The sequence below is a fragment of the Fundulus heteroclitus genome, unplaced genomic scaffold, assembly GCF_011125445.2.
Source record: "Fundulus heteroclitus isolate FHET01 unplaced genomic scaffold, MU-UCD_Fhet_4.1 scaffold_188, whole genome shotgun sequence".
NCBI lineage: Eukaryota > Metazoa > Chordata > Actinopteri > Cyprinodontiformes > Fundulidae > Fundulus > Fundulus heteroclitus.
Window position 1 is genome coordinate 21,198 of NW_023396600.1, and position 13,707 is coordinate 34,904.

At 41.4% G+C, this 13,707-nt stretch overlaps 1 protein-coding gene and 1 long non-coding RNA gene across 3 annotated transcripts in view; both read right to left on the reverse strand.

The window, feature by feature from the left end:
• Window positions 1-1,562: 1,562 nt before the first annotated feature.
• LOC110367684 lies at window positions 1,563-3,448 on the reverse strand. The gene is made up of 2 exons (XM_021314048.2): window positions 2,234-3,448; window positions 1,563-1,813 (listed from the first exon to the last, which is right to left on the reverse strand). Exons 1-2 carry the CDS (start codon window positions 3,224-3,226, stop codon window positions 1,679-1,681), a joined length of 1,128 nt encoding a protein of 375 aa, XP_021169723.2. The 5' UTR covers window positions 3,227-3,448; the 3' UTR covers window positions 1,563-1,678.
• Window positions 3,449-6,399: 2,951 nt separating this feature from the next.
• LOC105922422 overlaps window positions 6,400-13,707 on the reverse strand; it is a 45,155-nt gene continuing 37,847 nt past the window's right edge. The window contains exons 2-5 of one of the 2 annotated variants that reach the window (XR_004928574.1): window positions 12,381-12,584; window positions 11,377-11,587; window positions 10,705-10,806; window positions 6,400-7,629 (exon numbers count right to left, since the gene is read on the reverse strand). This is a non-coding gene — a long non-coding RNA (uncharacterized LOC105922422). The remainder of the gene's footprint in view (window positions 7,630-10,704; window positions 10,807-11,376; window positions 11,588-12,380; window positions 12,585-13,707) is intronic. The other variant, XR_004928573.1, reaches the window with a different exon arrangement.

Below are 13,707 nucleotides of genomic sequence, written 5' to 3' on the forward strand. Positions count from 1 at the left end.
TTAATGCGATTCTCCCTCCGGGCGCATGGGGTCGCTGTGGCAACTCGGTGGCTAAGAGGTTACAACATAAAGTTGCCGAAATTGCCTTGAAAACCGGCATTAATATACCATATTGATGCAGGAATAAGGCTTATAACACCATCGGAGGATGGCGGGGCAGAACAGTTACGCTTTATGCTTTAAAACAAACTCTTTGAAATGTCCGAGACCGGATGTTAGCAAGGCTAATAGCATGTTTGGCTAGCGCGAGCTACCGGTTAGCCCTTTTGTTCTAAACACCACGGTTTACAAACATTTCCCAATAAACCTTTTACTTCACCCTCAGCCCGCTGCCCAAACCTCTGTTCTTTGTTTCGTGTCAGTTCGGTCCAGTTTTGGCCATTCACGGGGAAGCGTTGAAGGAGGGAAGTTGTTGGCTAGCGCTAGCGGGCTAGCGCTCGGTTCTTGGAAGGCTAGCGTTAGCCTTGCAGCAGCATGTAGCTAACGGCGTGGTTGGGTCGGAGGCCTGGTGTGAGCACGTTCTCTTAACCGGCTGCAGTTCGATGAGCAGGGGTTTTCCTCAGCATCCAGCCTTCAGCTCCATTGGTGTTCACTTCCCTGTACAGGCTGAGGAAAAATACACAGAGCTGTTTCAGATGCAGGATTTTTTCCCTGCATCTGATTGTGAAGTTAGGACTGCAACTTAGCTCTGTATATGCCCGGACATGTTGTGTGTCCGGATTCAGTCAGGTCCTCTGCTGAAGCAGGCAGTCGAATCTAGCAGACCCTGGATCAAGTGTTGTTGGCCCAGGCAATCTTTCAGATGTTCCAGCAGATGAGGCCATATGGCCCCATGGTTCAGGCCCTCTCCCTTGTCCTGGAGAGGTGGTCTGTAGAAGAGTGCTGAAGAGAAGAGCTCTTTGTCTGTGCTGTGTCTTATCTGTTAGAAGGGCTCACAGCTGACCTCCTGCTGGGAGAAAGGGCCGTCCAAGCCTTGAGAGTCTCGTGTTACGGGCAGAGTGGAATTCCTTTGTGAATCATCCACTGTTCAGGATTCAATCTGTGTTATTATCATCATGGCATGTTATGGCACAACACTAAAAAGGACATAATTTCACGTACCGTGTGCGGCTTTGGGTGGACAAGGATGCTCTGTTTGTGACTGTGATTCCCACACCTGCTGCTGTGATAATTCTCCCAAGAAAGACGACCCCGGCACGACAACACTGCAGCTTTTCTCTGGAGACCTTGAACCCTTTAGAGTTTAACCAGGTCAAAAAATCTGCACTTAGTTGACTGACCTCTTGTTCCGTGGGGCCTGCCAAAAGGATGTCATCCACGTATTGCAGGATGCTGCACCTATCCAACAAAGGATGATGAAAACCCTGCATCAGCCTCTGCAACACATAATTAAAAAGTGAGGGGCTGTCCGTCAAACCCTGCGGTAACCTGGTGTAAGTGTACTGCTGACCCTCAAAGGTAAAAGCAAACAGCTTCTGGCAGTCTGGATGAATCGGAACACAGAAAAAAGCATTAGAGAGATCCATCACAGTGAACCATTTGAAGTCCCGCTCAAGGTTTGAAAGCATTGTGTAGGGGTTGGGCGTGTCATAATGAGTTGATTTTAGCTCAGAGTTTATCTTTCTCAGGTCATGCACCAAGCGATAGGTTTGTTTACCATGTTTTGCAACAGGTGTGATCAGGGTGTTTTAGGGAGAGTCACGGGAACCAAGACACCAGACGACAACAAACCGGAGATAGTACCTCTGATAGCGTCAACCTTCTCAGGTGAGAGTGGGTACTGCGGCTGGTTCACAACATCAGCCGTGGTCACCTGTAAATGGATGGGTGAAACATCAGAGCACTGCCCAACATCAAATGGTCCCTTGGACCAAACAGTGTATGGAACAGATTTCAGAAGCTGCAATGCTATCTCTGAATCTGTGTTTTCCCTTACGTGACTTGTGCTCCTTTTCACTCTCTCCAAATTAACACATACCTTACCCTCATAAATTAGTTTGTAGGTGTTGCATTTGGGGCCGTATTCCATAAGAGGTGTGCCCTGCACCTGTTGCCAATCTGTTGCTTCAACTGCTTTTTTGACAATGGGACCCAAGTTTTTTGCCTGTTCACAATTTGCAACCTTTAAGGTGAAGTGGGGATGCATGTCTGGATACAGCATCTGCAACTCCTCGGGTAATTCAGCTGCAGCGGCGACCCCTTGTGGCCCTATGAAAATGTTGCACCAACTCACCCACAGCAAAGGTTCATCAGAGTTGTACTTTTCCCGCAGAAATGTCATCATCATTTCCCATGCATCCTGATATCCATCAATGTCAAACACCTGTTCCGGGGATCTCAGATAGTTCAGCGTAATATGAAGGGGATCTGCTGGGGGAGAGTAGGGGCAGAGAGAAGTTATCCAACCATCCCAGCGCTTTGCAACTTCCAACAGAGAATTGTCAGAAGAATGCAACAAATTTCCCTGCCACACACACGCATTTTGTTCTTCAAGACATGGAGCCTGGTTCATTTGATTTGCGTTAGAGTTCTGAGTTCTAACAATCCTGCCATTTGGGAAAACCACGTCAGTGTAGGAGAAGGAGCAAACCACCGCTGCCCTTAGTACTGCTATCAAACCATGCGCTAACAAGTTTATAGGACACTGCTTTTTAATAAGAAACTCATGCAGAAACACCATGTCGGAGTCATCAAAAGGAAGCACACATTCAACTGGTTTTGAAAAATAAAATTTCTGGCTGTTACCGGAAAATCCCATAACTTCAGGGAATCTGTCAGAGGTTATGAGATCAAAATTTACAGTGCTGTAACGCGCCCCAGTGCCAAGCATAAAAGGGTAACTTTCACCTTGAATAAGAATGTCAAAAATCGGGGCAGGAAATTCCTCTAAGACCACTTCTGAAACGGTACTGTGGCATCTGGTCGTAATTGGGTGCCTGGTGTCCATATCACAGCTGTGGGGGTGGATTCTGAGGTGCTCGCATTTGTTGGGATGGGTACATTGGTTGCTGCGACTGTTGTGGACCCCTACAACAGTCAGGGCACCGTTTTTCAAAATGTCCTGGCCGGCCACACGCCCAGCACAAGCGCACATCATTGTCTTGCCAATGTTGGGGGCTTCTAATTGGTTTCCTTCTGCTATTTCTGTACCGCTGTGTACCAGGCATTTGTCCCCGCGGAGCCCTCTGATACATCTGATATGAGATATCTGTAGGAGTGGACCCATCTTGCTGCCCTAAGTGAAGCATGGGTTTGGAATCACTAACCATCTGAGTTTTCCCTGCCTTAATTTCCTTCTTCTTTTCATTGTTTCTCTCCCTTTGTTCCCACAGCTGTTCAGTTAAAAGCTGTTGCTTAAGCTTTTTTATTCCACTGCTACCTTGCTTCTCACTCTTATCCGCCCTCTCCAGGTGATGTACCAAGGTGGCCATCCACTGATCTAATGCCATAACTTCACCCGCAACCAGCCTTTCCATTTCTTCTTTCACAGCCCCTGTCTGACCCTTTATCATGGCCTGCTTAAACAGCTTCTGCAGCGTGCTTGACAATGGACAAGATCCTGTCTGTTCTTCCCATACTTTCAACATTCTGTTTACAAATGCTTCAGCTGCCTCTCCTGTATGGCGTGTGGTGTCATTTAAAAGGTTAGAATGTGTTCTTACCGGGTAAAACATCCTCAGGTTGTTCCAAAGTCGATGCGCCACCGGGTCCAAAGGGGCAGCTGCTCCTAGGTTGCTGATTTTGGCACAATCCTCAATGGCATGTATTTCATGTGGTTTAAGGTAAGCCGATAAAGCAGTTCTCGCTGCAAAGGGTTGCACGTAACTGTCTGCACCTGACCTGGAGCATTATAGGTTTGGACGAACGGCATCTGAAACTTATGGTTTGTAGCCGATTTTGAAGGACCCACTTCCTCACTGGAACGCAGATTGTATCTGGGACCCGACGCGTCCAGTGGCTGGGAGTAAGCTGCCTTTTTCTGCCGTAGCGCGTTTGAAGGCTATATTTTGTACCCCTCCCCCTTACCTTGTTCTGATTTCTGTACCTGGGCGCAGTCATCTGTGGACACAAGTATTTGGTTAATCAATTCTGTGCACTCCTCTATTCTGGAAGACATGTTAGTCTCTTGCTCAGTTGCTGCCCCAAGGTCAAGCAGCATTTCTGATCTTTTATGCTGTGATATACTTTCCTGTCCTTCCTCTTTTAACCCCCTTTTTTATCTGCCCTTTGTTTTGCTTTTTTCCGTTCGATATCTAATTTTTCAAGTTGCAACTGCAGCTCTAACCTTTTCCTCTATTTTTATCAGCTCTTTTTGTGTCACGTTATCGCCCTTATCTGCCCTGTATTCGCGTCTCTTAAAGTGCGTCCCGTCGGTTTCTATGTCATCTGATACTGTGGTTTTAAGGACGTTTCTTACCGCTCGTTCTATCGTATCCTGCAGCAAGTATCTTAGAAACAGCTTCTTCCCAAGAGCTGTTAGGGCAATTGGCCCCTGATGGGAGACTGCAGTCCAACGCTTTAAAATCACCCCGCTGTCACTAGCCCCCATACGTTACAATCACATTAATGTTACTTGCACACTATCATTTCATAATATCTAAATGCACATTGCTGTAAACGAAGCCTTAAATGATCATTGCTCAATAAGCACCTTACTACCTCATTATCTGCTATCTGTGACTCTTCTGAACGCTAAAAAACAAAAAATAAAAAACGAAACACTGTGACCCTTGTTCATTGTTTGTCAGTTTTTGCCTTCTTTATGTGTAATGTGAACCCAAGAGGCCAAAAACAAATTTAGCCATGGTGACAAATAAAATACTCTGATTCTCTGAAATGTTAGGGTTAAGGGCTGAAATAAAATTAATTTATGACATACTATTTGTGTAATTTATTAGTAAACGTCTAACAATTTAAAAACTAACACTAACTTTCTGAGCAAAGTTTAAATCAATGTATCTGTAGAAAATAATTAATTACCCAAGGATTAACATTAGATAGCTTTGACTGCCTGGTCAGCTGAAAGCCGGTAAAGTGAGCCGGCTTTTAGTGTATGTTAAGGATTATGAGATGACAGATACTGGAGCTGCAAAAAACAGTTAATGGGAAGACAACAGATAACCCTCAGACAATGGAGACTCAGAGGCTGACATACTTGCATTGGACAGAATAACTCATTAAGGGTAAATGTGTCAACTCCACCAATGTCATGTAGCAGCAGTGGACAAGAACTTGTAAAATAAACAACACTAAGCAGACATTTCCGGTTTTCTGAGCTAAATTCTTGCCAAAAAACTTTTTGAAAGTTACTGTTATGCCCTAGCAAGCGTAATGTATCCAACTTTATTCACATTTCGCTCCTCTCTGCTACAGCTGTTTCTATTTGAACAATTCTTCTCAACCTGCAATTAATCATGGGATAGGGTGGGGCACAAAGGATACACCGGACCTATTCTTCAAATTTGAGGAAAAGATGGTCCTCGTCACCATATTAAAAATGCAGCGTTTGAAGGATGCAGCCCCTGAATTCAGACACAGCTGTCATTTCGCTGTTCTAAACCTGCATGTGTTGACAATGCAACAAAAGCATGCCTGGGTTGCAACCAGACTTTGCGTTAGTTCCACTTGTAAAAACTAAAATATAAGTATCAGCACTTTTTAAGTTTGTTGAATATCGGCTATGTAATGTAAAAATGTCAAATTTGTTGTGTATGCAATTAATCTGCCATCTTATTAATGTATCACTAAAAGTTTTTAGTTACTTTAACCTACTCTGTTTTAATTTATTCACCTTTGTTTTTTCTTTTTTCCCTGAACAGCCAACAAATTCATGTCCACTAAAGTTTTTCGAAAAGACAGGCACACTGTGTCTGTTCTTGACCTTCCTGGGAGTGTGTTATTGGTTCCCCAAGACTCCTTAGTTGGTCAACCACTTGTCAACAGAAGGATGCAGTACAAAGACAGATGTGAACCATGGCTGGGTGCTCAACTTTTCTCAAACCTAGTTAGAGCCTGCAGACAACTCATGTCAGACTCAGCAAAGTGTTCAAAGGATGGCATGAAGGTTGAGCATGGAGTCTATGGGCAGAAACAGGAACTTATCTTAAAATCTCTGGAGCCACAATCGCTACTCTTGGAATTCTGAGGCACACTTGGAACATACAGGATTTGGTTTCAACCTAAACTCTCTTCTTGAAAAGGGTTTAAGAGATGCTTTGACAAACAAAAGATCTGTCAAGCTTTGTCAAGTATTACAGATGCCTTGTAAAGAAAGGGGAAGAAAAGAACCCTAGTATATTGCATATAAAATGTGATGGTGCTTTGAAAACCTCTGTATGGTTTTATAGTGTTCTACCATGTTCTATTCAGTTGCACCAAACCACCACTTTGTAAAGAGGCTTTTTTTTCCTTGTAAAATCCAAAGTTGGTCACAAATGTCTGGCATGTCCATTGTGTGCTGCATAATTTGGCAGACAGGATCAACAGGGAAAAGACGTTAAACAGTGGGATTTTTTTCAAGCTGTGAGCAACAATGAGAGGTCCATCAAGGAGTAAGGTAGAGAGGTTGTTTGTGCTGAGATAAAAACCTAGATGAAAGATTAAGGGTAACCTTTTGTTCTTTTTCATACTGTATAATTCAGAGAAAGACCACAATGTTCAATTATTTGTTGATAAAAAGGCATTGTGAATTATTTTCACCTAAAAACATGCATACATGACCCATGTTGCTTTTATTAAACTTAAATTGAAAGCCATCATCTAATGCCTCCAGTAAAATGTCAGAAATGGCTAAGTCTAGTTTAAAAATATACCTAAATGGGAATAAAGTGTAATCAAAAAGTGAAAGAAAACGTAGCAATTTCAGGTCATTTCAAAAAAGACATTGTATGTGGAACAACCAACTGTTAATGTTATATGTATGTAACTAGTCAGACTGTATATATAAAGCATAACATTGCAAATAAATACCGTTCTGGTTTTCTATCAAATGAGTGCTTCAAAGCATAGATGAACTATGTATATAAATATCTCACTTGGGATGTTTTCTTGAATATTCAATAATTTTGTAACATACTGCAAGACTTTTGCTGAATTACCCCTTGTAATGTGGATTTTAGAATTAGTCATAGAAGATTCACCAGCAACAGTAGATTACAGTGATTGTGCATTGAGTTTGAAATTCAAATCAGTGGCTGAAAGAATTTATAGCATGTTTCACTTTATTGTTAATAAATGCTTACATTTAGACTCCAAATATCTCACTTCAGAAAAAAGCAACTACTCCAGTAATGTTTAAACATTTTTGACTTGGTCTTCTCTCTTGTAGTGCTTTATGAAGTAAGAAACCATTTTCTCTTTCCCATAGCTGAAGCAGATCAGTCCCCCTCCCACAAACAGTCACACTCTCGTAGAAGGTTTCTCTGCCGCATTGTGGTGATGACTGTGATCCTGTTCTCGGACAGCTCCCGAAGCTCGTTGATAAGCTCCTGCACACAGGGGCTGGGCCAGGGGTGGCCATTAAGGTAATCTCTCAGGATAAAGGAGCGCTCAACCAGTAGCTCAAGCTGCACCAAGTGTCGGAGTTTGTGGAGACTTAGAAGGTCTTTCTCTGGCTCTCGGCGAAAGAATCTGCAGTAGACCAGATGGGAAATATGTTTGTATTGCATTATGAAATATCTGGAAATGTTGAGATCAAAGCCATCCAACGTCGATCTTAAATCTGAAATTAAGGACGATTTTTACCACTCATTTCACTTGTATACTTGTCTAAAAGGATACCCAAAACATAAAGATCTCTTGTGATTTTTCTCTCTCTACTGATTTAGAGAAATTAGACTCACAAAATTAAGTATAGGAAGAAAGTGTTCCTAGATACATTTGTACAAAATGTTTCCAGTTATTTATTCAAGGATTCTGAGGATGGACTTTTCTTTAGTAAGTGTATGGTTAAAAGCTATAGTGAGTCACATCCAACACATACAATAAAGTTTTCCCCCTCAAGCCAATTTTAGAGGAGAAAAAGTGTTTGGAACAAAAATAGTTTCTTCAAGTTCCCTTTTTAATTTTCTGTAAAATTTTAAACAATTCCAAAACCAACAGGCAAACAAACATGTTACCAATTCAGTTCCAGCATGTAGAAAATACCATCTTAATTTTAAGCAAATGTTTTCAGTCATACATTTGTTCTACCACTGACCGCATGAGTGTTTTTTCTCAAGTCTGCAATAGATATCACTGGTCGTTGCTGCATAGTCTACCTTACAAATCAGGTATTTCTCTGCTGAGCAACCAAAATTCATACCCAGAAATGTGAATAAACCACATTAAAATGTGAAAAATTCTAGAGTGGCTGCATGTTAGAGTAGTTCTGTTGTTTTTACTCTTATTATTTTTAAGGAATACAATTCCTGTTTTTTGTGGCTCATGACAGCATTTTTTAACAGTTTTCTCCACTTGTGTCGAACGCTATGCTGCTTAATGGATTTTTGTTTTTGTGTTTTTCATTTTTGGGACATGATGCGTAACCATAGCAACCCAATTGTTTTGTACAACTGGGAGCACCTGATTAACATCTTAAAAGCTGAGGAACTATGTCTACTACAAAACTCTGCCAACTATGTCCCCAAATCCCAAATAAGAAAAGGATGCAGATGCAGAGAAGGATGCAGAGAAGGAGCAAGAAGACGAGAGAGGAAGAAGAAAGTTAAGCAATCTCTTCCACTGATCATTATGGGCAATGTGAGATCTTAAGGAAACAAGTTGGATGAATGCCAGTCCTTAACAAGGACCCAGCCAGAATATCAGAAATGCAGTATTATGTTTTTCACTGAAACATGGCTGCAGGATCATATCCCCGACTCCAGCATCTCTCTGCCAGGCTTTCTGGCAGAGAGAAGAGCAGCGAGAGCAAAGGTGGTGGATTGTGAACAACAGGGCCCCTGTTTGAGAAAAAATGGCCAATCTAACCTGAGTAGAAAGCATCTATTCTCAGTAGTTCTACCTCATGCTGTCATAATGAGCATTTTTGGGTTTCAGAACAGATGATATCAATCGGGTAACTAAACGCAGCATCCTACTAACGCAGAGTTAAGCCTGAGCACGAGATGAAAGAAGCCCTCATCAATAGAAAGCAGATAACGCAATTCACCATAGCGACGACAGGAAATAAGCCTTGAAGTGTGCATTTCCCACAAGTGGAATTAGAAATCTTTAATGAAGGCATATGAAGAGTATTAAAACATAATTTGTTATAAGTAATGCTGTTGCTGTTGAAAAACCGAGATAACAGCAGACAATTGGTGAAAAGGTTAATGCATGAGTGATACGAGTGTTATTTGATGGAGAATTAAAGCTGTATTGTCACACTTCACACATTCAACACCCAATTAATGATGGGATGGTGTGAATTATTGAAATAACTGATATGTTCACTCATCTTTTTGGCAGAATTTGGCATTACCCATCCTTCTAAAATTTAGTTGACACTGATTTTGTTGTAGATGTATAAATTGTGGCAACCTCACTTTATATTAATCGTATAGGCTACATTTATATTTTAATTTGACATAAAGATGGTGTAATTTGAGTGAAGAAATGTGCCTCGGACTGGGGCTCCATGCAAGATCTCACCTAGTGGCGCATCAATGATCCTAAGGTGAGGAATCTGTCCAGATCTACACAGGAGGAGCTTGTCAATGACCTAAAGAGAGCTGGCACCACTGTTTCTGAGGTTACTGTGGGTAACACACTAAGATGTTATAGTTTAAAGTCACGCATGGCACATTAGGTTCCCCTGCTTAAATCAGCACATGTCCAGGCCCGTTTTAAGTTTGCCCATGACCATTTGGATGATCCAGAGGAGTCATGGGAGAAAGTTATGTGGTCAGATGAGACCAAAATAGAACTTTTTGGTCTTACTTCCACATGCTGTGTTTGAAAGATGAGGAATAAGGAGTACCATCCTAAAATCACCATCCCTACATTGAAGCAGGGGGTGGAAGCATCACGCTTTGGGGGTGTTTTTCTGCACATGGGACAAGATGACTGCACTGTATTAATGAGAGGATGACCAGGGCCATGTATTGTGAGATTTTGGGGAACAACCTCCTTCCCTCAAAGCATTGAAGATGGACACAGCGCACAGCAAGATAACCAAGGAGTGGCTCCGTAAGAAGCATATCAAGGTTCTAGAGTGACCTAGCCAGTCTCCAGACCTAAACACTATAGACAATCTTTGGAGGGAGCTCAAACTCCATGTTTCTCAGCGACAGCGCAGAAACCTGGCTGATCTGGAGAAGATCGGTGTAGAGGAATGGGCCAAAATCCCTGCTGCAGTTTCACCTGGTGAAAAACTACAGGAAACGTTTGACCTCTGTAAATGCAAACAAAGGCTGCTGTACCAAATATTAACATTGATTTTCACGGGTGTTCAAATACTTATTTGCAGCAGTAACACACAAATAAATTATTTTAAAAAATCATAAATTGTGATTTCCAGATTTTCTTTTTCAGATTATAATTTCAGACCCATCCATGATTTCTAAGTGTGAGAACTTGCAAAGTTGCAGGGTGTTCAAATATTTATTTTCCTCACTGTACGTTTTTATTCTACTGTTTCTCACTATACTTCTTCAGAGTTAATGCCACACTCCTTAATAACAGCAAGGCACAAAATGTAGGTGGGGCTCAAAGCAATTGCCTTACTTGGTCTGTGGAAAACCAAAAGCGGTACAGTGGAGCGGAGATCAGCAGGACCAGTAGAGTAGTGCATTCTAGACAATGGCCACGATTTTGGGGTGAGTTACACTTTAAGAGAGAAAGTAGCAGCCAGCTGAGATCAAACACTTATCAATTACATTAACTATATAATCATAAAGTCCACTTTTTCTTTACAACATATGATAGTTTTTGATAATTCTCAAATTTGATCCAATAGAACAAAGAATGATATAATATCCTAACATTTTAACATTTTCTTTCATTCGGTAGTGTTTAATGTAGCAATAATTAACATGTTAGGAGTTATTTTAGCTGTAAATCTAACCTGCACATCAAGTGGTTGAAAGATTAGTCGTCCATTCACTAGATGAGAGCAGTCTAGCATTCAAGTTTAACGCAGTCCTCAGTTTTAGGTATAATTTTTTATAATTCAATTGAATTTTATTCATATAGCGCCAATTCACAATACGTCATCTCAAGGCACTTTACAAAGTCAAATTCAATCATATCATCCAGACAGATTGGTCAAAAAGTTTCCTCTCTAAGGAAACTCAGCAGATTGCATTGCGTCTTGACAAGCAGCATTCACTCCTCCTGACACACCCATACCTCATACTGAGCATGCATGACAAGAAAATAATTAATGTTCAGGCTCACCGTATCCTAAGAGTCTTGAGCTGAGGAAATAGCATGGGGATTCGTCTGCAGAGGCTACCACTAGAGCGGTTCTGCTCTATGTCAAGGTGCTCAAGCCCTGGAACTTTAGGTGCAATGGAGTCCATGTCTTTCAGAGTTATAGCTACTCTCAGTGTCAGCCTGGTCACACTGGGTGGGATGGTGGTTGTATATGTAGCAAGGGAATTTCCACCTTCAGAGAAATAAAGAAATAAGTACATGAGATCTAACCAAAATTATATCAATTGATATATGTGTACCTACATACATTCTAAAAAAGATACACTGGCCACTTTCACTCTGCTGGTTCCCTTTCAAGCTTGGGTCTTTCACTATGTGTCTGGGCTGTATTTTAGCTGTTGGTAGTACTGCAGCCTTTCAGACAGAGATCTCATGGGTTGTTCCTGGAATCTGCTGTAGCCACCTCTCAAGTTTGGGGGATACAGCGTCCACTGCACTTATGACCACTGGCAATAGAGTGGCCTTCACTCAGCATTAGTGTTCTATTTTAACCCTTTTTTATTTCTTGAGCTCCTTGTTCTTGATACTGCTGTTGCTCGGGATTAATATATTGTTACTGAACTAATTTCTATTTTGTACACCACCACATTTTCTGGCTCTTTAGCCATCACCTGTTTTTTTGATTTGGATCTGGAGGTCCCAACGAATCTTAGCCCTATTATTCTCCATTACTCTGGTGATTTCTCCTACTTTGATTAGGGGACCTATAACCCTTACTCGGCACAGATGTTCCTGTACACTATTCTCGTCACTTGGTTATTACATTCCTTTTCCTGCCAGAATCTTGCATCCAGCTTATATGTACTATAATGTTTCAGGGGTATCTTTACACATCTTGGACTCTGTCTGGTCTGGAAGATTCCCTCCATAGTACTTGTTTTAATAATTATATGCCTAAACAAACTAAAGAATTTAATTTTCATTGCACCTGACAAAATGCTATTTTGTGAGGTTGCACAACTCACCAATGATGGTGAGTGATTCCAGCTGTCGCAGAGGACTCAGCCAGGACCTGAGTCGACACTCAATACCTTCTCTGATGTACCTATAGCGGATCGCAAGAGACCTAAGAGAAGTCAGACTCTTCAGAGCATTGTCAGGAAGGATGGTCTCTGGGTAGTCCACAAGCTCCAGGCTGGTGAGTGCTGGACCACCATACGAAGACACTCCTAGAGCATAAAAGACAACAGTAAATTGTCAGATCCAAGAGTCCAGAATGATGACCTTAAGACTGAATAACCTTATAAGCTATTTTTTTAAACATTTTTAATTACTCATTATGGAAACTAGTGGTTGCTTGCGGTCTGTTTCAGCTGGGGAATACATCTATGAAACTGCTATCGTTAATCAAAGATCAGGAATCAATCAAACAAGAATCAAGAATCTTTACTGTTATTAGCATTACCATAATGAAATTTTTGATGAGACCAACATCGGCTTAGAATGCACATAGATTACACATAACATGCAGACACAACAAGATGATCTTTCCAAACCTTTTTCCCCCTAAAATCAGTTAATTGCACTGAACAACAACACTTCCCGAAAAGCTTAAAGCATGCAAATAGTCCTTAACATTTAGTAAGACTCGATTTTCTGTCAAAATGTCAGCAGTGCCTTTACAGACGATATCGATTATCGTACAGTTGCATGAGTGTATCACATGAATGGTCGGTTGTTTGATACACTCATGCACACAGTAAAATACTGTGCAATTAATCTAGATATAGATCTTCCAAGTTACAGAACGGTGCAGAGAAGAACCTGAAGTGTGTAAATAGACATTAGAATCTGAGCGACAGTATACATAATTTTCACCTGGTCAAGAACATGTGGAATTAGTAGTACGTTGGTAACATATAAGACTATGATCTGGGCTGGTGGTTTATTTGTTCTCAGGATGGAGCCTAACAGCCCAGTAGTATGTTTGCCCGGGTGGTGGGTGGGATCTGTCACATGGGGCTATAAGTCTGTCACTTTTCTGGACTGCAAAAACCGTGGCTAAAGCTTGTGGACGGCACAATTTACCACAATTTCCTTTGCTGTCCTTACCACCTGTGCTAAATCCATACTCTTCTGTACCTTGCAGCCACCATACCACACTGTGATGCTGACACACAAAATGCTTTTTTGCATCTCTGTGAGAGCTCTGGGAATCATCTCCCAGAAAACAGTGATCTAAGTAGATGCCATTTTTGGCATTGTGGTGTATTTTACATGTTTTTAAACATCTGCTTTTACCTACATAAATAAACACTTCAACACAATACAAAAATGTAGAGACAGATTCCT